Raw genomic sequence first — 25748 nt, 5'->3', positions numbered from 1 at the left:
GGCTCTTCCAGTACTTGGTGGGTTGGTTGTAGGACTGAAGGAAGAAATCAGAGCAAGCTCACTATGAACTCAAGGGCTAGGCTTTCTCTATGAGTGTGATTTGGGGTGTCTGCTGATCTCAGGACCCAGTGCCACCTGGGTTCATTAAGAGACCATTTAGTTTAGGTTTAGGAATGACATTTTTCAAATCATTTTGCAGGAATTTTAGACATGTTAATTTTTAAGACATTTTGCTTAGGTTCCTCTAATGGTCACCCTGGAATCTTTCCTGGCAAAGGTTTGGGACTGATTTAACTTGTATCTTTGGTCAGTATTTCTTTCCAGAGCACATGGTGTCCTTTGCACCTGAGACCAATGGTGACAGATCCCCTACACAGATCCTGCAGGTAAAATGTTTTCCTTAAATTATGTAAGAACACCAAAGTGGAAACTTTTGTTTAATTTTCTGAATTTTTGGCGGATTTTGAAATATTGTGGCCTGCATGATTCATTTTTGTCCTGAAAATAAAAAGGAAAGAAAAAAACTTGAATAAATAATTTACTAAATAATCAATAACATTTTCTCTCCTGATTGTAAAGAATTTTCAGAATTAAAAAATGTTTTCTGTGAAAGAAAACCTGCAGGTGATTTGTACTAAAAAAATGTGCATCTTTTGAAAAAAATGCACTTCCCAGGAAACTGCAGACATTTCACTGGTAGGTACTTAGTATAACTCTTGTAATCAATAGCCTCAATGCTATTTGAGAGAAAATACATAGCAGTTAAATGAATAGAAGGAGTATGCAGTGCATCCCTTCCATAAGCCAGCACTTGCAGTGGTGTGAGGGAAACATATACATGCAGCCCTAAAACATCCTTAGCTTCTCCATGAAGTTAGCCTTATGACTGCTGGGCTTACTCTTGTCCCCCTGGCTGTGGCTTGGGATGGTCATTTACCAGGCATTGTCTTTACAGTCAGCCAACCGTTTGGCTAATTCCATTTTCCATAGATTCAGCGATCTGGCATCCACAGTTGTTTTTCACAGGTCCATTAGTCCTATTTAAGCTAAACCTGGTGTTCACAAATTCAATTAATAGTAATGGTCTCTAGTCCAGTATTTATAGCATGCTTTTTGATATATTAGGCTAGGGGTGTTTAGCACAGATTTGTTTCCTGTGGATTTTTAAATAGGGTGTGATTTATTTAACCCTGAAGATTATTTGATAATATTGTTAGTTTCAAGAGAATCTGTTTTCTACAAGCAGCTTCCATGCTGCGTGGTCTCTAGAGGCAACCCTTGGGGTGGTAGAGTAGAGCCCCAAAGCTTTGCCGGTGGCTTCTTCACTGATTTGTGTGATGTGGTGGTGGGAGGGAGTCTTTCTTCCCCCTCATTTCCTAATTGTCCTCTCCCATGGTTCTCTTGCTTTAATGTTAAATTATAATAAAAAGGAAAATCACAGGCTTTAGAATCAGATAGTCCAGTGTACGCCCTGACCTCTCCTCTCCACTGAGGCAATGTTTCTACTTTTTAAAAGGTTTCTTCGCTTTCTAGCGTGACCCTTATGACTCTTCTTTAAAAATTTAATTGGTTTGGTTTAATAACTTGGAAAGCACTCAAACTAAAAAAACCTACTTGCCTGTTTTGCATATCAATTAATTAATGGCTCGTTGCATCAAAATTTTTTAGTGATTGACTTAAAAATGTAAATATTTCCTATCAGCATTTCCCTGACTGTATTACAGGCCTTTAGGATATATTACCCCATTGTAGTTAATGATTTTTACTACTTTCGATTTTTCCCATTTTTGCATCTGTGTACTCATAGGGACTTCTGTTTTCATTTAGGAATCACTAATGCATTTTCACGATCTTAATAAGGACACATGCATAGCCACTTACGGCTGCCCTTTTTCTTTGCCCAAGCATCACATGCCCACTGTCCCAACTAATGACTACTTCATAACAAACTCTTCCAAATCTGAATGGCTTCAAGTATCTGCTGACATTTTACCAGTGATTTTTGTGGGACATGAATTGGGTAAGAGCTCGCTGGCTGGCTCAGTTCTGTGGCTGTTTGTCTCAGGGGCTGGAGGCTGAGCATCCCCTTCAAAGCTGATTTTCACTCTGTCTCTCCACATGGTGTCTTATCCTCTCCAGGGCTTTCCCACTATCATTAGGTTTCTTGCCCATGGTGGTCTCAGGTAACTACCTTTTTTTTTTTTTTTTTTTTTTTTTTTTTTTTTTTTTTTTAAATCTGACAGCTGGTTTCCATGTACCAATTCCTGGAAGCTATTAAGCTAAGGCTCTACCTAGAACTGGTAGTGTTGACTCCAAACAAATTCTAAGGGTGACAGACTTATGAAAATTTAGGGGGCGAGAAACAGATGCCACCTCTTCATGGCTCAATGGGATAGAAGATGCTGTTAAAATTCTCTTTAAAACTTCACCCTGCTATGCCCACCTAAAACTAAAATCACAGGAGACAAAGAGAGATTGCATGCTTCATCCTCACTAGGCAGGGGAACGTGACTCAACTGTCTGTGTAATGAGTGAAGCCCGGATAGGAGCCCTACAGTATTGCATAATATCCCTCATAGGCAAACTACTTGTTTGTGAATCTATAGGAAAGATGAAACATATCAGGACATAATTCTCTAGATAAGGCCCACTGTCAAGTAGAAATTCAAATAACTTGTGATTTTGGTTTTTATCCATTTGTTGATTACTTTGAGTGTATATTTTCTGCAGAACCTTAGTTTGGAACTTGTGCCAGGTTTTTGATAGAGTTCTATCAAGCATGCATTGTGATCTCTGCACAGTGCAGACACCACCGATACTGTCTGATTTTGTGTGTCCATGTCTGACAGGTAAAAGATTATTGGCATCATTGTTTCCATAATATTATGAAAGCATCTAATGTGTCTTCCAGATGTTTTTAAGCTCAAGCACATATCCTGAAATCCATGGCTTCTTGCATGCAAAAGAACAGGGAAAGAAGTCTTGGAAAAAAGTTTACTTTTTCCTGAGAAGATCTGGTTTATATTTTTCTACTAAAGGCACATCAAAGGTAAGCCAAGGTATCTGGTGTATGTTATGAACTATCTGTTAGCTCTAAGATATCAAGTTTGAATTTGTTACGGTGATTTCTTTCTTAGCTGATGTCAAGAGTTGGAAATTTGTCTGAATCCTAGTCATCTGCTACAATACTTTTTAAAAGTCTTTGAACTTACTTTACACTGATTTTATCTACTCTACAGCATTCATGGAACCTGGATGCTCTTATTCCTATATCAAAGGCATCATTTCCTCCCACTACAAACCAATTTTCTGGTTTTTCGTCCTCATCCGAGGCTTCAGATTTTGAAGTCTAATAGGATTTACAGTTTTTCTTTTCAAAAATATATTTATTTCATTTTATGTGTGCCTGAGTGTATGTCTGTGTACCACACATGCGTGCAGGACCCTGTTGTGACCAGAAGAAGTGTCAGGTCTTCTGGAAATGGAGTTATAGACAGTTGTTTGTCCACTTAGGAGCTGGGAACTGAACCCAGGTCCTGTACAAGAGCAGTAAGTACTGTTAACTGCTGAGGCATCGCTCCAGCCCCTACACCTTTTGTTTTTTTAATCTGGTTTATACAATCAGTCTCCAAAGGCAGGCAAAAAAAAATCTATCATAAGACCTGGGGTAATAATATTTTAAACGTAGGTTGCCAATTGATATCATAATATTCTTCTAATCCACTTATGAGGCAAGTGAAATGACTCAGTGAGTAAAGGCGTTCTCTGCTAAGTCTAGCAACCTGAATTCAGGATTGTTAGAACTCACATGTTGGAAGGAGAGAACTGACTCCCACAAGTTTTCCTTTGAAACCTCCACAAGCACACCATGGTGTACACACACACACACACACACACACACACACACACACACACACACAAACAAAAATAAAACACGCAAAATAATAAGGTAATTTATACATGGAGATAATTCTAAATTCACCCACTTAAAAAAAATTGGGGACATAAGAGAACTTCAGTTTTTTAGACTTTAATACGTATGATATCCAATGTGCTACATGGCATGTCTACCTAGTAAGGAGAATATTTCTCGGTTTTGTTTCTTATTTTTCCTATGGAAGGGTCTTGGTTGAATACTTTCACTTCCAAGGAAGTGAAGTTGCATGGGAGTTACTAACCACTACCATAAGGCTTGGAGATATGACTGTGAATTACATGTTAGTGAAAGCCTTAAGTACCATCTGTCCTTCTCCTTCCTTACACAGCATATGTACATTTACAAATAGATTTTGATAACTCAATCTAATAGCCTTTTAGTATGCATTTTTATTATCAAATTAGGTTCTGTCAGTGAATATATATTCTAATATACCACAATAGTAAGAAAACTTTTTTATTTTAATTCCTCATTTTATTTTATTTTTTTAAAAAGGATTTGTAGTGAGTCTTTTCTGTCCCACCTGCCATCTCCCAAGTAACCACACAGAGACTTATTAATTATGACAGTTCAGCCGATATCTTAGGTTTGTTTCTAACTAGTTCTTATAACTCAAATTTACCCATATCTTTTAATCTATGTTCTTTTATGTGGCTTGGTTACCTTTACTTTGAAAAGCCCATGCCGCTTACTTTGCATCCCTGGCATCTCCTACGTTCTTGTTTCTAGCATCCTCTGTGCCTGAAAATCCTGCCTGGCTATTGGTCATTCAGCTTTTTATTAAACCAATCTGAGTGACATATCTTCACAGTGCACAAAAAGATTATCCCAAAACAAAAGTTTTATATATATATTCAGGCCAGACATGGTGGTGCATGCCTTTAATCCCAGAACTTTGAGCCAGAATCAGGAGGATCTTAGTAAGCTTAAGGCCAGCCTGGTCTAAACAGTGAGTTTCAGGATAGTTGGGACTATATAGAGAGACCCTGTCTCAAAAACTCTAAATAAATAAATAAATTTAAGAATTTCTGCTTTATTCTCCAAAGAAGTACACTTTTTAGACTAAGATGCTTAGGAATAGTGACATGCAATGACATCTTTTGAGTTGGAATAGCTTACTGGTAAATGAAAATGAAATGTATTCCAATTTGGATAAGGTGGTTCATACTGCTGAATGTAGTGTGTGTGTGTGTGTGTGTGTGTGTGTGTGTGTGTGTGTGTTTGTGTGTGTGTGTGTGTGTATGTACTGCTGCTAAACACTGTGCATGCAAGACCACCTGGGATCTTGTTAAAATGCAAATATTGATTCAGTGGGCCCCAAATGGGCCCTGAAATTTTGCATTTCTAACAAGCTCCCAGGTGAGACAGATTCTCTGGTTCAGTGACCACACTGCTAGTAGCAAGGTTTTGGAGAACAAATGCATTTTGGCCAGTTTTGATTATATAGTCAACCTCAGAATTAAGCACTTCTCCAAGTTATTAACCTACCACAGAATGATGTGACCTAGTGATTTCCCATGGCCAGCTCCAAATCTCTTGGATTTTCCCGAAAAGAAATAGCCGCTCACGGTTTCCCTTTGCCCTGACAATCAGACACATTCCATCCCAGGTAATTTCCCTGAACTCGTGTGTTCAGGCTCCTCTCCTTTTGTGGAACAAGATGGCTACACAGACTGCTGTCAGGCAGCAAACAGATGTGAGAGGGATGGTTGTGTTTGAAAGAACCCAAGATTTTCTTTTTCTTTCCCCATTTTTTTCTCAAGAAGCCAAATTTCCTCCTTTGGTAGAACCTACCACGCGGAACTGAGATGAGGGGAATGCTTTTAAAAGCCTTTGAGGCTTTCTCTTTTCATTTGACATGATGGTTAATGAGAATAGGAAACTTAAAATAGGAATTTGTCCGTTAATGGAAGTAAGATCGTAAACAAATTTCCACTTGTCAATTTAAATAAAACTATATAGCTCCTGGTTATCTAAGGAAGTGGCAACCTCTTCCTTTTGTTTTTGTGACATTGCACTGGAATATTGTCTGAAGTAATTTTTTTGGTCCAAGCTATAAATTGTGTAATATGAGAAATGCAAAAGATACTGTGAAAGCATGCATCCATTTCAACATTCACATGTGTGTTTTTTTAAAGGAACCACGGCATTTGCAGTTTTTCAGTGAATTCAGCACTAGTAATGTTTACATGTCACTGCCAGGCAAAAAAAAACATGGAGCACCAACTGCCTATGGATTCTGCTTTAAGGTACAGGCTTAATGTTTTGATAGATGAGTAAGGCAAGCCTCAGTCTGTTAGGTAAGCTTGAGTTTCTGTCAATTTCTTTTGAAAAGAGATAGAGTTCCCTTATGCATAGGAGAATTTTAGTGGCTTTTATTTCAACAGGTGTTACCTGCAAGATATGCATTAACAATAAACAATGTGCTGTGGCCTTCTAGCCTAACAAAGCAGGAGGACCCCGGGACCTGAAAATGCTCTGTGCGGAAGAAGAGCAGAGCAGGATGTGCTGGGTGACTGCCATTAGATTGCTGAAGGTAATCTCCCAGGAGGGTTGGGTGCCTAGTCAATGCTCCAGGTCCGTAAGTGTCTGAAGACACCTCTATTTCCACATGTGAAGACCCTGTGCTAGTCTGTGTGGCTGTATGAGAAAGGAGAAAAATCACCACCACCAAATGTGCTCACTATCTTTAGTTCAAGAGATGATCATATAGAATAGAGTGTAGCCCCAATCCCCATGTCTTTTGTGTGTGAAATAAGTGTTCTGTTTCTAGAAATGACTCATCTTTACTGTTGTGAGTCTTATATATATATAGCCTGTGTAGCTTGATGACATGGTCTGTGTTTGTACAATGGTCCTAAACCCACAGGGAATTGTATTTAAAAAAATTTCCCCCTAGATATTGCTAATTGGAATTATTTTGTATTCTATTGTGTGTGTGTGTATGTGTGTGTGTGTGTGTGTGTGTGTGTGTGTGTGTGTGTGTGTTCTTTGAGAACTTCCTACATCTTTTGATCATTTGACCATATTCACCATCCCTCCTCCAGCTCTTCCTGGATCCACCCTGCTTCCCTCCCAAGTCACCCTTTTGTCCTTTTTCCTGCCTCCATAAGGGCCAGTTTGTGCTCTCCAAGTGTTCTGAGATGTGTGCCTTTACACAGGAGTGTGGAGTGTGGCGTGTGGTGTGTGGCTTGTGGCGTGTGGAGTGTGGCGTGTGAAGTGTGGAGTATGGCGTGTGGTGTGTGGCATGTGGAGTGTGGTGTGTGGCGTGTGGTGTGTGGCATGTGGAGTGTGGTGTGTGGCGTGTGGCGTGTGGAGTGTGGTGTGTGGCGTGTGGCGTGTGGCGTGTGGCGTGTGGAGTGTGACTGGCATTCTTCAATAACACTGGTTCCCTCTCCCAGCAGCTACTGTTCATCATCTGATGTCTAGCTTAATATAAATAAGTGCAACTGAAATTATTGTATACATTTTATTTTGAGTATGTTTTTAAAACATCCCTTGTATGACATTGTTGAAATTAAAGTTCTGTAAGTATAATTTGTTGATGAACCTTTTGAAAAGAGTTGGGACGTTCTAAAGGTAGATAAAAATAGGAAAGCTGCGGAACTAATTTCTTCCAGATTGTGTTGAAAACACATATTTAGGGGCCAGTAAGATGAATTTGTTGAAAACGTAATGAACTGAGTTTGATCCCAGAGACCCACTCCCCACAGTTTTCCTCTGACCTCCACATGCATGCTAGAACATGTGCATGGACTCATGCATATGCAAACACAGCAAATGAATGCGTAGACCAAAGTGTAAAAATAAAAACATTTACTTTAAAAGTGTATTTGCTAGTAAACTTGTCACAACTTTAAGTGATCAACCATTTCCTTTTGAAAATTCTGCTGTTAGTTATAATTGGGGAAATCACAAAAAAAGTACTTTTTATTGAAAGAGGTACAACTCAAAGACTGTACCTGCCCATATTCTTCAGTTCCCCATTGCTACTGAAGTTTACAAATATGTGATTTACTATCATTCTTACATCTTTCTAATAACATGGAAGTTTCAGTATTTTCTGAAGCATTCTTCATAATTCATACCTGAGAACTGGTATCATTTTCCAATGTATATCGTGTGTATAATACTAATTTTATCCTATCATGTACCCTATATTTTACTAATTATCATGTATCCTATCAATTCATACGTTACCAGAAATGGATTTAGATAACAAAGTATATACTCAAGCCAGCTTTTTGATGTGTTTGGAAATGAAAATTAGAGAAAACTGAGTCTTACTTGGTATCTTCGAGTGTTTCCATTTTCTTTCCGCTAAGGCTGAGGAGGAGGTACACTTTCCTCTTGGTTGACAGTTAATGTATCTTCTAGGTCCACTGCCTTCCCTCTTGGTTGACAGTTAATGTATGTTCTAGGTCTACTACCTTCCCTCTCAGTTGACAGTTAATGTATGTTCTAGGTCCACTGCCTTCCCTCTTGGTTGACAGTTAGTGTGTGTCCTAGGTCCACCGCCTTCCTCTCGGTTGACAGTTAATGTATGTTCTAGGTCCACTGCCTTCCTGTCTTTGTCATTAAGTTTTTACTGTCATTAAAATGTGTCAACATTTTCCTGGCACCGTGGGTGGGAGGGAGATCATAATGAAGACAGAAGAGGAGAGAGCTGGATCAGGTGTCATGTCGGGCTGAGGGGAAAGCTTGTTGTAGTTTTCAATGTCTTTATTGAGTTCAAATTTGTCATTATCTTAATATGAACAATTTATGTTTAACACATCCAGCATGTTGTGCAACCATCACTTTAATTTAGGTTCAAGAGAAGATAATGCTTTCAATAAGTAGTTTTTCCCAGGTCCTGGTAGCCACTGATCCGAGCTGTCTTTATGAGTTCACCTGTTCTGGGAATGAAATGGTGCATGTAGCCTTCCACGGTGGCATTTGTTTACCCACTGATGGACATTTGAGTGGTTTCTATATCTTGATTGGGGATGTGTTTGTCATCCTAACCCTGGAGAGTCAGAGACACAGGAGTCTCTGGGACATGCTAGCTGGCTGCTCTAGCCAGTCTACGAACTTTGGCTTCAAAGTGAGATTATGTCTTCAAAAATAGAATGGAACGTGATTGAGGAAGATACAAGACATGAAGCCCTGGCTTCCAAACACATGCATGCCCACATGTATACACTCATCTACATACAAAACCACACACACACACACACACACACAGACACACACACAAGCAGCGTAGGAGACATTCTTTTTCTCTATGGAAAATACTCCAGTTACATAGAGAATTCTAGAAAACCCGAGGCTTGGAAAAGAGGCCCATCGCTTCTGTATTGTGCTGTACCTTGGCTAAGTGTCAGCTCTTTCCCTTCCCATCAATTAGAACTCAGCCAGCTTCTCTCTAGCCTAGTTTGGTGCCTATCTGCCCCTCCATGGGACAGGCAAATGTTGAGGTGACCCATGCCCTACCCCTCGGCCAGAGTTAAATGCTTTCTAAAGACCCCCAACAGCACAGAGGCACTGCCAGGATCAGGGACAATACATCTTTGAAGAAAACTGTCTTATTAGTAGGTAGCTGGCTTTTCAATGCTGATAAATAAAAGGTGGCCAAGCAGCATGTTTCTTGTGAAAGTGCTGGTTTGAGGTTACTATCGGTTCTCTAAAAATGAACGTGTCTAGGAATGAAGCGCCTCTACTTCTCTTTGGGAAGTTATTGTTGGCTTGGAGTTAAATTTCATTAGGTCCCATTAATGTCAATCAAACTTTAAATTAAAAAATTTTTTTTTTAGAAATTGAGAAATAATTGGATAAAAGAGTCAGCATGGAGGATTTTAAATGAGAATGGGTTTATATTCATGTTAAAATCAAAATCTTGAGAACAGTAATTCTCCTCTCTGGCAATTTTTCCTAATTACCAGATATATTCACTTTGTGGGATTTACTTTAAGGAAATATTTTAGTAGAAAAATAACTTCTAGAATTCATCCTCTGGGTAGGTTTTGATTCCTTGGTTCTATATTTTCTATTCAGTCTCTTTATTGGACATGACCCTCCACCTTCTCGTTTTTCTACTGGTTCAGGAAACAATTTAATGTATGTGACCCTCAATGTAGAGGTTTCTAAGTATCGTGCAGGCAGACAAGTGTGTCATAAACCTACCCTTGTCCTGGGAAGCAGCACAAGGCACAGGGAGCTGGCCTAGACAGGCTGCAGGAGTGAAAGAAGGTAGCCCAGGCTGGCAAACCCACCATGAGATCTGCAACCAGCTTTTAAGAAAGACTCCAAGCCGGGTAGTGAGGCCCAAGCTGTACTCTGGCCCTAGGATGCGAGGTTGAGGCCTGGTTAAGGCTTCCCAAGCCAAAGAGGTAGGTATCATGGGTCTGATGGTCGGACTGTTCTCAGAGGTAATTTTGGTGTTGCCCATTCCTCTCTTCAAAGTGGAACAGACAAGAAATGGTTGTCTTCAACTGGAGTTGATGGTGTATTTTGCTTCCCAAAGCTGTTGCCCTTACATTCCACGCCTTCTTGTCTAGATTCCCTCTGTTGCATAACACTACTGGCTCAGATGCTGCACGAGTTGTGCGCGGGTGGTGATGGTTGTGACAAAAGCTGGTGCCAGGAGGAAGGTCGAGGCCTCTGTTCGAATCCAGGTGCTAGGACCTGACAGAGCTTCATTAGAGCTCCATGCAATGGCGATGTTGGAAGAGTATGCCAAAATAATTCTATCAGTAAAGCTCTCCATCTCATTGCTTTACTTTCTTTAGCAAAGAGACAAATTCAAAGGGAAAGCATCCAGATTGTTATGCAGACATCCCCAGAGTGGATTTGCTCATAGAAGCCTGTATGCTTGTTTCTCAAGCGTATGATCTTGGCCTGCTTTCCCACAGTAGCCTGCTAGTGAAGTCTCCATGATACTGTCTCCGAAAAGTAAAGACCCTACCATCATTTACCTTTGGAAAACTGAAACTCTGTCTGAAATCCAGTTCAGTCTCCACTTCTTTGATGCACGAAGTCAAAAATAAATGCCATAAGAATAGCTAAAGAAAATACGGGCTGGGAGATACTCCAGCCGATAAGTGTTTTTACAAGTGGGAGGACCTGAGTCACTAGAGTCCTGGGATTCCCAGAACCCCTGTGAAAAGAAGGCTGGCTTGAGGGCATACATTTGTAATCCTAGCACTGGGAGGGCAGAGGCAAGCTTGGGGCCTGCTGGTCATCCAGCTTTGCCTACTTGACAAGTTCTCTGACAGAATGTGGCTCTTTTCTAAAACGAAGGAGGAGGAGAAGGAAAAGGAAGAGGAGGAGGTAACTGAGGTAACTGAGCTCTGAGGAATTACATCTAAGGTTGATCTCTGGACTACACACACACACACACACACACACACACACACACACACACAAGTGGTTGGGAGGGGGCAGACATAGGCCCACAAACACATGCAGACAAATATTTATGAAATATATTTATTATTATTATTATCAGTATGTTATCCACATAGGACCAAATTTATAATTTACTTAATTAACAAAGCAAAACTCCACAATCAGAAATCAGAGGGACTGAATTTCTCAGTGATGCTTAGGTTGTAGAAGGTTTTACAAATATCATTGTCCCCAAAAGGATACCATATTTTCTAAGTCATCTTTATCACTAGGCAGTGTACCACTCAAAATGCTTATACTGCAATTTGGCACCAAGGAGAAATGTGAATTTTAAAGCTTTGTTCTATTGAGCTACACTAAAAGCTTTGTGTCTAAGTAAAAACACTTCCTTTTTAAATGTATCCTTTTAAGGCTCTGAAGTTTATATTTCAAAACATTGGTTGCTTGCTTGTTTTAAGAAAATGTTGGACAGGCAGTGGTGGCGCATGCCTTTAATCTCAGCACTTGGGAGGCAGAGGCAGGTGGATCTCTGTGAATTCGAGGCTAGCTTGAGCTACAGAGTGAGTTCCAGGAAAGGTGGAAAGCTACACAGAGAAAACCTAAATAAATAAATAAATAAATAAATAAATAAATAAATAAATAAACAAACAAACAAACAAACAAATAAATAAATAAATAAATAAAAACGTTATCTATTTGTTCACCCTAGAGCCCTTCTTGTTACCTAGCCTCTCTGGGCCTGTGGGTTGTAGCTTGATTATCCTTTACTTAACAGCTAATATCCACTTATAAGTGAGTACATACCAAGTGTGTCTTTCTGGGTCTGGGTTACCTCACTCTGGATAATTTTTTTTCTAGTTCTATCCATTTGCCTACAAATTTTATGATGCCATTTTTTTTTAAACAGCTGGGTAATATTCCATTGTATAAATATACCACATTTTCTTTATCCATTCTTCAGTTGAGGGACATTTAGGCTGTTTCCAGTTTCTGGCTGTTATGAACAAAGCCTCTTTGAACATAACTGAGCAAGTGTCCTTGTGGTAGGATGGAATGTCCTTTGGGTATATGCGCAAGGGTGCTATAGTTGGGTCTTCAGGTAGATCGATTCCCAGTTGTCAGAGGAACGACCACATTGATTTCCATAGTGGCTGAACAAGTTTGCATTTTCACCAGCAATGGAGGAGTGAACCCTGCAGAAGAGGGGGAGGAGGAATTGTGGGAGCCAGAGGGGTGGAGGACACTGGGAAAATACAGCCTGAAGAATTAGGGCTCAAGGGGGCTCACAGAGCCTGCATGGATCTCTGCTAGGTTCTCTACATATATGGTATGGTTTTTGGCTTGGTGTTTTGGGGGGACTCTTAACAGTGGGAGTGGGGGTTGTCTCTGACTCTTTTGCCTGCTCTTGGGACCCTTTTCCTCCTACTAGGTTGCCTCATCCAGCCTTAATATGAGGGTTTGTGCCTAATCTTATTTGTTAAGCCATATTCAATTAATAGCTCTAAAGGCCTTCGTTCTCTCTCTCTCTCTCTCTCTCTCTCTCTCTCTCTCTCTCTTGGAAGGGAAATGGAAGAGGGGTGGATTTTGGGGAGAGGGGAGGTGACAGGGAACAGGGAAGAGTGGAGGGACAGGAAATTGCAGTCAGGATGTATTGTATGAGGGAAAAACATAAAAACTGTAAAAAAGAAAATGCTATAATTCCTTTTTATATTGAAAATGTATAACTATGAAAGTGTCAACATTCAGTGAGTTTGTATCTTGAGAACATCTTTTTTTGTGTGTGTCTGTTCTGCAGTATGGCATGCAGCTGTACCAGAATTATATGCACCCATACCAAGGTAGAAGTGGCTGCAATTCTCAGAGCATATCACCCATGGTAAGGACCAAGGTTTCAAATCTAGACTTTATAATTATATTATCTACTGCTACATTACACTAGACATATAATTGTTGTAGTTTGTTTTTTGGCTCTTCTCCTTCTTTGGCTTCTAAATCTCCCCTCCCAGATTTCTCCTTCTATCTATTCTCTCTGCCTGCCAGTCCCACTTACCCTTTCTCCTGCCTTTCTATTGGCTGTTCAGATCTTTATTAGACCATCCGATGTTGTAGACAGACACAGTAACACAACTTCACAGAGTTAAACAAATGCAACATAAACAAAAGTAACACACCTTAAAATAATATTCTAATACATATAATGTCTTTACATTTTGACTTTTGTTCTCAAATAAAGTAATTCCTTTGCAACATTTTCATATAATGTTATAAAGAAGTTTTGGTTTTATATTTTATTTATATTTGGTCTCTGTAATAAAAAAGAATACAGAAATATATATGAAGCATTGTATGAAAGCCAATAATTTTATGTGTTAAAGTAAAAAGAATTGAAAGGGTTATGTGAGCCTTTCAGGATCATTATGACATTTGAAAATTAGGTCATAATAAGATAACTTGCTGAGTATTTTTCTTGGCATTGTGGATTATACCTTAATAATCATTGGTTTGAGCTGTAGATACATTTCTTTCAGTATTAATTTAGAATTGTTATAGCCAAGTACCATACCATGATTTAAAATTTGAAGGTACATTATGAATATCTAGGCTCTGCTGCATTCTGATATTTTAATGATAATATTTTTTAAGTTCTAGGCCCTTAAAAAGCCAGTTGCTTTCTGGGAAACCACAAAACTGGAATCTAGCCAGAATCTAGGTCATACATGACATTTGCACAGAACTGCTTTCCCATTTGTACCCTGGATGTTCATTCATAGACACACACAGACACACGTCTTGAGCTTTCTCTAATTAACTTAAAATTAATAACTTAATTTTCATTTGCTGTACATTAACACAGAAATTTATTTCTGAAAATTAAGCTTATGTTCTCCTCTTTTTGCTGTAATCCTTGCTATTGAGTGCATTCAAAATTCAGATGTATGTGCCTGCGTTACAAATTAGTTAATGTGCATGTTTGAAATCTGTGTTTCCACTGAGGTTAAAATATATTCTTCATGGCTGTGACCAAGGAAGGTACATGTGTCTCACATATCAGCTAGCAGATGAAATGCCCTGCTCTAAGAATGAGGCATGAAATGATGTTGACTATGGAGCCTGATAGAGCTATAGAGAAAAAGCCCTCCAATTTTGTAGTTATGTTCCTTTAAGTGATAGAAAAATAACTTTTCATTTTGAAACATAATCTTATAAGCCTTAAAATAAGAAACTAAGGAATATGATGGATTTTATAAAAGCAATCTCTTTAAGGTGGGTGTTTTTTACTTTGTCAGCTTACTTTTATCTTTCAATCCACTCGTATATAAAAAGCATATTGAATTGTCTTATCTTAATCTTCTAAATCTCTCCAAATTTCTTTTAGGGTTTGAAGTTATTAGGATGAATTTGTTAACAGCAACTAAGCATTTGGAGGCAATTATTGTTTAATGTCCTTTTAATCATAGGAAAATGTTGTAATCAAACTCCTTTCCATTCTCATCACTGTCATTAGCATGCAAGCGTGGGGTCACTGTTACATTTGTCCATTGAAATTGGGTAATGTGGAAAGCGCTGGCAGTCAAGATGTGTGTGTGAGACTTTAGTTACTTGATCACTGTGTATAGGAAGACAAACTCCATGAGTGACTCTTGTTGGGTATGGGGACTGAAGAGGGGAAGAGGTTCAGGTGCATGTGTGAGAAAGACCTGTCCGTGGGGTGGGGCTATGATCAGGAAGGGCAGTGTTTCTGACTTTTATCTATGTGGTTCATAATTTCCATGGTGGAGACTTAGAAGCTGTGGGAGGCATTTTGCTCATTTTGGTGTCAGTGGAGGGTCCCACTTTTCTAGGTTATTATGGAAGAATTAGAAGCTTAATAGATGCCAAGCCCTGTCACCTACCTTTTGCTGCTTTTCATTTGGGGACTTCTTAATAGGAAGTCACATATAAAAGATGGGATACCCAGTTACACATTTAAAGGCATGTTCTATGAGTTTTTTTCCACATATACATTTTGAGAAGAGAAATGATGAAAGAGATTCCTACACCATAATGAACATCATAAGCTATAAAACTGCATATAGCTACCCCTCATTGGCTTTGAGATGAGAATCAGCAGCAGCCATTTCAGGACGCCAAACGTACCTGATTCTTCACAGGGCACAGTTAAGGATTCATGTGAAAGCAGGGCCTGTTGATAGGGCCCTAGCTGGAATGAGGAGACAGGAGAAATCGACCAGAGTTCCCTCTGTTTTCCACTTTTGACCCTGACCCACACATTCTAAACTAAAGTTCTTCCCTGTGCCTCCTACTTTGCGGTCAATAAAAGAACCCTAGACAAGACACAGCATGCCAGTTACCCCTTTTACCATAAGCTGTCTGCATGACTTTGGCTAGTCACTGGTTTCCTACTGTGCAAGATAAAGGGATTACTGTATAGTATTTGAGGGTTATCATATCTCTACTGTCCTGTGGCTCTGTAGGAATGAGATGAGATGACAATATAGGAGAAATTCTGTGCCCTTTTTGTAATGAGGGGCTACAAATTGATCCAGCTTGTTCAAATGGGATGGTGTGCCTTGTAGCTAAACTCTTAAAGAGACATGTTATGCAAACTGCACTAATAGTGGGTGGATCAGATTTCAAAGTGTGGGTTAGAAAACCCAAGCTAGTCCCAGGCCCCTCCTGGTTTGGAAAGAAGGCAAGGCTATTACAAGCATGGACTGCTTCTTGGGGAATGTCTCATTCATCCCCTAAGAAGAATGGGTGAGAAAAGGAGGCAAATAATTGAGAAATCCAACCAGTTCTGAATGTTATCAGCACTGCTTTCCGATGTGAAGGAAATCGAGCTGAAAATGACCTTTCTAGGCTGTCAAAATCTGCTTCACTTCTATTTCTTTGTCCACTAAAGGTAAACTATTAATTTTTCATCCACCACCTGCCATTCCGTAGAAAACATTTGCTGCATTACTGTTTTCCCACGGTGTAGTTACCATAGCAAATACAAATGTTCTCTGCTTGTCTGGCAGTCTCCTTGCCTTTGCCGGGTAATTATGACCATGGGATCTTGTTTTACATCCTTGCCTGCCATATTGAGGGGAAGGGGAAAAAAAAAAAAAAGAAAAACACGAAACAACCGATTGTGTTTATGTCTCTTTCCTAACATCATTTTTATGTTATCAGAAACTTGAGAGTGCAGAACCATCTTGGCATGTGGAGGGAGAGATATTATAAGGATCAAGCTATCATTAGGATCGAGGCCAGTTACTCTGTGTTGGGTCAGGTGGATGATTTTCATTAAGGTCGGCAAAGCAGAGGCATATCCGACTGGTCCACAGCCCAGCACAGAAGGTCACAGGGGTGAGAAGGGTAAACTAAAGTGGGACAGCAAATAGAGATTACAAAGACAGCATCAGCCGGGAAAGAGCAGCTGTCAATAATAAAAACTCCGCGCAACAGACGGGATTGCAGGCCGGTCTCAGGAAGAGAGGGGAGCCATAATAAGACTGCAGCTTCTCTCACATGTTTCGAAGAGAAAATAGCAGATGCTAATAAGTAGGGGTCTGTGATGCAGTGATAAAGGAACCCTAAATTCTTTCTTGTGGATAAAATTTTGTGTGAAGCCCACGTGTGACCACAGTCGGTTGGCGGAATCCTCAGGGATGCATGAAACAGCACTCCCCAAAGGTCCCCATGTGCAGCACGGCTTGACTTTACCACCATCACCCTACTTTGGAGTTCATTCTTTTAATAATTAATGGAGAATAACTTAAGTATTTCCCTTTTGTGCTGTTTTCTTTGGGGGAAGTTTTATGTTATCCCCTGACTTCAGAAAACAGCAAGACTCTTGGCTAGAGAGTTTGAAAATGATCTCTTTTCTGGACTCTTGACTTGGAGGGGTGATATAATTTTTAAGAGATTTATTTCAAAATACCCCCTCCCAAATGATACTAAGGTCCAGGCATTGGTTGTTTAATTTTCAGAGAATATAAAGCAAAGAATTAGCAACAAAACAAAACAAACAAACAAACAAACAAATGGATGACCTTCTTGCTTATCTAAGGCGGTCTTTATTTTGTGGCCCTATCTGTGGTTCAGGTTCATGTTCATAGCCCCCATTTTTCCATGTGTCTTCCCAAAGAAGGGGAAAGGGTGATGCATTGAACACAGACATTTCAATAGTATGGAAATGTCTGAATTATTATCCCACTAAATTTTACTTTCTAAGTAAAATTAGAGTTGAGACAAGGGATCTTCAAAATAGATGTTCAAGTTGGTTACATCATAAAACATGAGTACTTTTATTCAGAAACTATCATACATTTTAGAATGATAAAACACTGTAAAAAGCAGATTTCTCAGTACTTTCAAATTCCTGACATGGTATTCTTTGGGCTTGTGGGACAATAAATCACCATTCCCTAGAATTCTCAGAAACTTCAAAATTGTGTTCATTTTAAGGGTACTTATAAACAATCTCCACACTATTATATTTGGATAGCTAAAATTCATATTTAAAGAATATGTACATTAAAGATTAATAATAAAAATAAAACATGAATACTAATTCTAAGTAGATTCTGGTTGATTTAAAATATACCCTTTGTAGATATGAGTTTTATAAAGAGCTACTCCAGGCTGGAGAGATGGCTCGGGGGTTAAGAGCACTGGCTACTTGTCCATAGGACCTGGGTTTGTTTCTCAGCACCCACACAGTGGCTCACACATCCTCTATAACTCCAGTTCTGGGGGAATTTAGTCTCTTTTAACCTCTCTGAGCACTACATCCTTGTGCTGCACTGATATACATGCAGATAAAACACAAAGTAAAAGGCTATTTCATATGTAGTTGAACCTGACATTTAATTGATAATTTTAAAAAAGCTTAGAAGTATGAACTAATGGATCATTTTAACACAAAGAGTTATTCTTTGCTCAATAGACATTTTACCATCTTCCTGGAAAATATGAAGAGCTAGCTTTATTTCGGAGTTCTACTAAAACCATCCATTCAGTGTTTACTTAGTTATCTTGACAGATAACTCACTGGACTAATGAATGTTAGACCACCACTTTACCTTTGATATGTATTTTAACTTTTCAATTTCTGATTAGCCACATTTGGAATCCTGTAGGAGGCACAGTTTAGAGAAAGCATTGGAGAAACAAGAATTGTTAAACACACAGGCCTTTTTTCTTCAAAGGGAGAAAATGACTGATGCCTAGTCACCTAAAAGCTGGAGTGGATGTTATCTAACAACTGTGATGTTTTTGCTATTCTATGGAGCCAGCCTTCTGGAATCCCCCAATATCCTGAGCAATGTTTAGGCTCTCATCTCTCAGTGAATAGAACCCATCCTTATGAAAAATGTCCCATGTACTTTGCATCATCTACCAACAGAATCCATTCTTGTTCTTATTAAAATCCTTCCTCCTTAGGCCCTTCCCCTGAGTACTGTATATTAGTCAATAGAACCGATTCTTACAGTAAAGGTCACGGGAGTTCCTATGTAGTTATGCCTAAAGCTTTGTTGTGGTAATTGTCATGTGGAGACTTTCCCCCAAAGTTTTTCTGTGCTTAAATATGTAGGAGAAATAAACTGTGAGGTCAGACTCTGGAAGTTTTGACCCAGCACCTGCTAAAGTGGTGCAGATCTTCACCTTGCATGAGTCATTTCCCTGCTGACCATGACACTTGCAGGGTCCCTGTCAGAATCCCGGTCCAGAGTGGACACATATGGACAGAAACAAAATTGAAGGTTCATGGCAAAATATATATTGATAGCTTTTGTTCTATTGTTTGAATTTTTCAGAGAAGCATATCAGAGAATTCCCTCGTAGCAATGGACTTCTCAGGTCAGAAGAGCAGAGTCATAGACAACCCCACTGAAGCTCTTTCAGTTGCTGTTGAGGAAGGACTCGCTTGGAGGGTACCAATAACTTCATTTTTCTCAAATGTTTCTGACTTGAGTCATTTCACCCAGGAAGTTGAGATTTTATTTTTGTTTGTTTCTTTTTTTTTTTTCCTTTGCTCAGAAGAAAGGATGTTTGCGCCTGGGGAATCATGGTAGCCCCACTGCCCCATCCCAGAGCTCTGCTGTGAACATGGGTATGTCTACTTTCAGTGTTTGTCAATCAGTTGATGGAAAACCAGATCGATGTTCTTCCAGATAGAGTTGCATGGGATAAGAAGGGAAGTGCATGTCACGAAATCATGATCATGTCAGACAAACCATCTTTGTCTTCCTTCAGCTATCCATCGGTCCCAGCCATGGTTTCATCACAAAATCTCTAGAGATGAAGCTCAGCAGCTGATTATCCGGCAGGGGCCTGTGGATGGGTAAGTCTGAGTGATAATGTTTGGATTGTTCCCCCTGTGAATGATGATTACTTAGCACATACTAAGAAATTTTAATTTTGGCTTATCACAAACTTATCACTTTGTTCTATAAGTGCAGTTGTCACAGTTTTACAGCAGTATTTAATATTTGTGCATAAATAACCAAATAACAGGATACTTTATCTTTGGCCAATTAGCATTAATATCCATTTTGTTTGTGTGAATGCCATCATCTCAGATACTAATGGATGAGTTGTGGCATTCAAATCTCTTTGATGTATCAACATTTTGGTTTGCATATATAATAGATATAATCCCTAATATATTTTACAGCATGGTGTTGTCTTAAATTGGGTTTCTTGGATAAGTTGCAAAATACATTAATTGTAAAGTTTTTTCGTGTATATTTTGAATTCTTGCCCCATTTATATTTCTCTTTATGTCTTTATTGGCATTTCTCTAAAATAGTATATACCTATAAAATTTCTTTTTGGTGATATCTCTTATTATTTTTAGTGAGTATAAGAGAGGAAGATAAAATAGTCAAACATTAATAATCAGAAGGATTTTCTGTTTCATTTGGTATATTTCATTCACTTAATATAATTCTACCCAGATTTCTTTCTCAAATATAGAGCAAATTGGGGGGTGGGGTGGGTTGCGTTGGTATTTGAAAGGAAAGAAAGCAGTATCCATTTAAACAAGTGCAAAGATTGGCTTAAGATGTTGATAGTATTGAGTTTTTTTGACACTGGTGTTTAGATAAAGATGCACATTTACACATTTTATTAGACTCTAAGAAGAGATGTGACTATGTTTCTCTACATGAAGCATAGTCCTTGGGGTTATAAATTTGATGAGTTGCAGAGCTACAGAGAAGAGACCAAGAAAAAAAAAATACTTACCTAAATGTTTTAGAAGAGAAGAGACTAAGAAAAAAAAAACCTACCTAAGTGTTTTAGAAGATTACAATTCCAGTAATTTTAGAGTCCAGTATTTGTAAATTAAGTAAAATAACTGAATAAGTTTCTTTAATTTTTTTTTTTTTTGGAAAGATGTGGTGGCGCCAAGTAGCCCACTAGGTGGTGGTGCTGATCTTCTTGGGAAGGGAAGAGGATGACAGCTTCCTTTCCCACTGAAATGCCCTTTTGCCTCATCCCCAGTGATGTCATTTCTGAGTCTCACACAGTACACACGAAATGGATGCTTGCCTCAGACACTGGCTGCCTCTTTGCCCAGGCACAGTGAGATTAGTGTTGGAGTCAGCAGAGGGACATTTACACAGTGTGCTTCCCAGTAATTAATACAAAACTGGTTTTGCACAGCACTGCCAGGAAATATGTATCTCTGCCTGGTAGTCTTTTTTCCTTAGGCCATTAGGCCACATCTTGCTTGTCTAGCCTGACATTATAAAGGTTTTATGCTGGACTCTTCAAGGTTAAAGTGCAGGTTGTTTGGGTGTTTCTTTTACTTGAAACATCTTTACCTAAACATTTCACAAACAATTTAGAGATTAATTTGTTAGAATATATAGTGGTAGAAACAAGAGGGCCCACTGGAGAAGAAGGACCAAAAAAACCTATTTCATTCCAAATAATTACCTCCTTTCAGCAGCCTGTCATGACCCGTCAGTTAAAATAGTGATGTCGCCCATTCTTTATGATGGATAGCTATGTGGGAGTACCTAGTTTCTCAGTGAGAAAAGGACACAACAGTAATTATTGATGCCACTTTAACATTATATTGGCAGTAGTGATCATGCAACCTGACAAAAGGATTGTGTATTTACCCTACTATATTCCATTAGTGTAATGACAGTTTTATTGTATAAGTTTATTACCTGTTCTTCACCAGGTTGGATAGTTTTACCCATTGATCACCCAGTAAAGGAGGCCACTATTTATATGTATGCTTTCCTGCATTTGTATACGGTATATTTCTATGAAATCTGAGTATGAAGAAAGACACAGTGAAATTCCTTCTCTCTCTTTAGAGTTTTCTTGGTGCGGGACAGTCAGAGTAACCCCAGAACTTTTGTACTGTCAATGAGTCATGGACAAAAGATAAAACACTTTCAAATCATACCGGTAAGTAATTGTGACTTCAGGTTCATGGATTGGAGATGTTCTTAATGCATACGCTTTGGGAAACTTTGGTTTTCTTTTGTTCCTTTTATTAAATATAATTTGGGAGCTTGTACTTTGACTAGAGTTAAGTTTGGCAGAAATGGTTTTATGAGCCTGAATTAATATAAGAAATACAGGAATTGTAAAAATTAAATTTCTCCTTTTCCACAAAATATGATTTAGCAATACTACGTAGACCTCATGCCACCTATTGTTAAAGGCCACTAAAAAGTCCTTCCTTTGAATGTCACTAACAGATTTTTACAAAGTAGTTCTTGAAAGCCCTCTGTCTCCTTCCTCCTCTCAAAAATATATGCTTTTGTTGTTTCCCATTAACTTCTTTTTAGCCATAATGAAATCAAAGGTGTGGTATAACTAATGGGTATCTAAATTATTCTTAGAACATTAAGAAAATCTTTATCATAGCCTGCTTTGGTGTTTCTCCTGTATTGCTGATACATGTCTGTATGTGTGCATGTGTATGGTGTGCACACTGGAAACCCACAGAGTGGCAGAGATATGATCCATTCTTAGGAAGGTATTTTGTAAGATTGCTCGAAGTCTGGTGATCACTCCTGAGTTGCCTCTTTCTGGATTTTTCCAATAGCTGACAAAAGTGTCCTCCCTGCTTTGTTGATTATTTTTTAGTATGTGATCAGCAAACCCAGTAAATAAGAAGTGATCCGTGCCCCAAAGCATGACTAAAAAAAAAAAAGAAGAAGAAAATGAAAACAACTCTAAGTGAAAACATTGAAGTCTTTTGCTTAGTAAACAGTACAGAATCCTCACTGTTGATAGGCAATCAATGTGCTATCATTATATAGAACACTGGGAAAATTAGGAGAGAAAGAACCAGACTACTTAATCAAAAAATAGATACTGCTTTCAAATGCAAGAGATATTCCCAGGAAAAGTGGCCATGGGGCTGTTTTCATGGTCCTTAGTTTTATATACTTGTTGATTTAGTCTTATGAAAATGTAGTATGCAGAGGACTATACTTGCTGTTCGGAGTATTTATCACCTCCTTTGTTTTGTTTTAAAACATTTGCTCATTTGGTCATTGTTCTTCCTTTTACTGGCTTGTTGCTTGTCCTCTTGAAGATGGAAGATGATGGTGAGATGTTCCACACCCTGGATGAAGGCCACACAAAGTTCACAGATCTCATCCAGCTGGTGGAGTTCTACCAGCTCAACAGGGGTGTCCTTCCTTGCAAGTTGAAACATTACTGTACTAGGATGGCTCTCTAGCCAATCTGTATGTGACTCACTAAGAAAAAAATGGAAGAAAAAGGTTGCAAAGAAGAATGTTTAAGGAGAGAGATAACAAATAGGCTGAAATTAAACCATGGTGAAAAGAATATTTCACTTTTGAGTTACAAAATGGTCATGCATTGAAAATTACTGAAGACTTGGATTGGTATTACACTCATTACTTACAATTTATTAGTTAAAATTAAATCTTAGTTAAAAAAATGACTTGTTTGTGTTCTTGTGTGATTATACATTCCTATGGTATTTTGCTAAATGTGCAACTTTAAGCAGCGAATTGTCTTTATTTACTTTCGAAGCATCAGAGTTTTCATCATGAAATACGAAGGAGAAGTTGGGGGTTGACACAGGGTTTGGGAGCACATACTTTAGACCCTCCACTGATGAGGCAAAGATATAACAGTCATGAGTTCAAGGTCTGACTGTGCTGTAAAGTAAGACCCTGTCTCAAAGAACAAGGCTTTGGATGTAGTCAAGTAGTTCTGCCATTGCTTGAAGTCCTGGGTTTGATCCTCAGCATAGCCAAAAGTGAAAACCAAAAACTGGTTCAGAATAATTTTTACACACTGTATTTCGGCTATGCTACCTTAAAAATATTAATAAGTATAATAAAAGCTTGAGTTATCAATTAAATGAAACTACCTACAACTTGATTATAATTATAAACCATTTTGAACTAGATGTATTTCTGAGTTTAAAATAGCCAGAAAAAGCAAACCATATTGTTAATTGGGAGCTAAATTATTTTTAGAAAAATTGATTTTTGTGATAATTCATAATGTTGTTAAGTCACTAGTTATACAGACTCCTCTAATAATGTACCCTTAGTTGCATACTATTGAAATATTTTCACTTATTTATTTAGTTTTTTAATTTTTTGCTTTGGTGGAGTGATTTATCTTTAAGGAAATAATCAAAACATAGAAAAGGTTGGCATAATTAACATGTACTTCAAGACATATAATCTATGATTCTGTGACTGGTCACCCCAATATTTCACATTTATCTCATGTTCTGGTTACACCATACTCTAGATCCTTTACCCAATCATTTTCCCAATCGGAGCACGTGAAATGAAAGGTTTCAAATCTAAAAATCCAAACAGCTAAATCCATTTTTTTCTCTTCTTTGTGTGTTCTTCTTTTTGCTTCTCACTATGGTAGCTAATCACTTTGCAAACCTGAAACACTGAGACACTGTCCTCCCTCATCATCTCGAGAGCTTTGGGAAAGAATCCTCCTCCTCCTCCTCCTCCTCCGCCCCTTCCTCCTTTGGCTCCTCCTCCTTTCTCTCTTCCTCTTGTTTCTTTCTATTTCGATGACTCTTGTTCTCTTTTGGGGCATGATAATAGTTGTTCTTTAAAAAAATGACTAGAAACAAAATACCAGCAAGCATTAGTATATCTTTTTTTTTTTAAACTGACCTTTGTAACAGCACCATGGGAAAGTTGAAGATTTCTTTAAAAATATTTCAGAAGTGCATACTTTAATCTGAGATAACAGTGATGTATTTTTGGTAACAGAGCATGGAAAATATTCCCAAGATGCTATTAAAATCAGTCATCACTGAGATATAATGATTATCAAACTTACTTTTACGTTGAAAGCTTAACTCCTGAAGTACTAAAACATAGGCCATTTGTCTGTTATAAAATACTGGTCTGGTCTCTTGGAAGGCATAAAAATATAGGATCATCAAGTGTATCAGTCCCTCTTCACCTTCCAGAACAGGTCTGAGTAGATCTGATTTATTTCCAATTTATAAATAACACTTTGTGTTTTGAGTTAGAATACATTTTATTATTTTGTAGACAATCCAAATAGATAATATGATAAACTATGCTGTTCGCAATACTAAATCCTAATCAATTGACCAATTTGTGTTTGTCTTTGTTATTTATGTCTCTGACTGTATTCATAATCTACAGATATTATAAGTCAAAGAAAATTATTGAGGAACAGTTGGTGAAGGGAAATCATTAGTTTTTATTCCTTCTGAAAATGTGTGTGTGGGGGTGAATTTAATGTGATGTTAAATCTGATGATGTCAGACACATCCAGTTGCTAGAGAAGTTCAATGTATTCCCTAGAAAATATAAATTGCCTTCAGATTAGTTTCCACTTTGATTTAGCTCTGATCATTCAGTTGGCAGTTTTGGATAAGGGTGAGGATGAATCAGTCTCGTTCTTCTCTGTCTGTTCACATGTTGCAGTGTGCTCTACTCCTTCAGAGAGGGGAGGATAGGGCAGAACCACCTGTTCTCTATTCTTTTGTATTCCCTGAAACTTAAGGATAAGAGCATTATTATGAAATATTTAAATATCCAAGAAAACAAGATAATAATTATTAGGAGTGTTTTATTTAAAATTGTTTGTTTCTGTTAGAGTATAGGCCTTGGCTAGTGTGAATAGACTAGTTTGGTATTTTGGTTTAGCTTTCTTCCAGAGTGCTTACTATTAATTAATCAGAGTCCTCTAAGGCCTCTGACTTTTGAACACCAATGTTGATAACTATAGACATTTTAATTGTATGTTTAGTCCTCAGATTATACTGTTTATGAGGAGGAAAGATTGTTATTGCAAAGTTACAGAGCAGTTCCCAGAGCTGGACTCCCTATTTAAAAAGCTGTTCTCTCTATTGCCAGACACTTGTAAGTTCCAAGGTGCTCTGGATTCATCCAGTGGCTAGGTGAAG

The 25748-nt window shown here is 38.3% G+C and overlaps 1 protein-coding gene across 1 annotated transcript in view; it reads left to right on the top strand.

The window, feature by feature from the left end:
* The window catches only part of Grb14 (growth factor receptor bound protein 14), a 104854-nt gene extending 81593 nt beyond the window's left edge, over positions 1 to 23261 (top strand). The window contains exons 5-14 of the mRNA XM_052726291.1: positions 312 to 386; positions 2912 to 3049; positions 6076 to 6186; positions 6378 to 6473; positions 13122 to 13202; positions 19132 to 19248; positions 19355 to 19427; positions 19571 to 19658; positions 21652 to 21745; positions 22887 to 23261. Coding sequence (XP_052582251.1) covers positions 312 to 386; positions 2912 to 3049; positions 6076 to 6186; positions 6378 to 6473; positions 13122 to 13202; positions 19132 to 19248; positions 19355 to 19427; positions 19571 to 19658; positions 21652 to 21745; positions 22887 to 23033 — 1020 coding nt within the window. The 3' untranslated portion in view covers positions 23034 to 23261. The remainder of the gene's footprint in view (positions 1 to 311; positions 387 to 2911; positions 3050 to 6075; positions 6187 to 6377; positions 6474 to 13121; positions 13203 to 19131; positions 19249 to 19354; positions 19428 to 19570; positions 19659 to 21651; positions 21746 to 22886) is intronic.
* Positions 23262 to 25748: the final 2487 nt, after the last annotated feature.

The sequence above is a fragment of the Peromyscus californicus genome, unplaced genomic scaffold (assembly GCF_007827085.1).
Source record: "Peromyscus californicus insignis strain IS unplaced genomic scaffold, ASM782708v3 Scaffold_7__1_contigs__length_154581171, whole genome shotgun sequence".
In the NCBI taxonomy this organism is placed as follows: Eukaryota; Metazoa; Chordata; class Mammalia; order Rodentia; family Cricetidae; genus Peromyscus; species Peromyscus californicus.
Note: the sequence above shows the minus strand (reverse complement) of the source record. Positions and strands in the feature narration are given on the sequence as shown.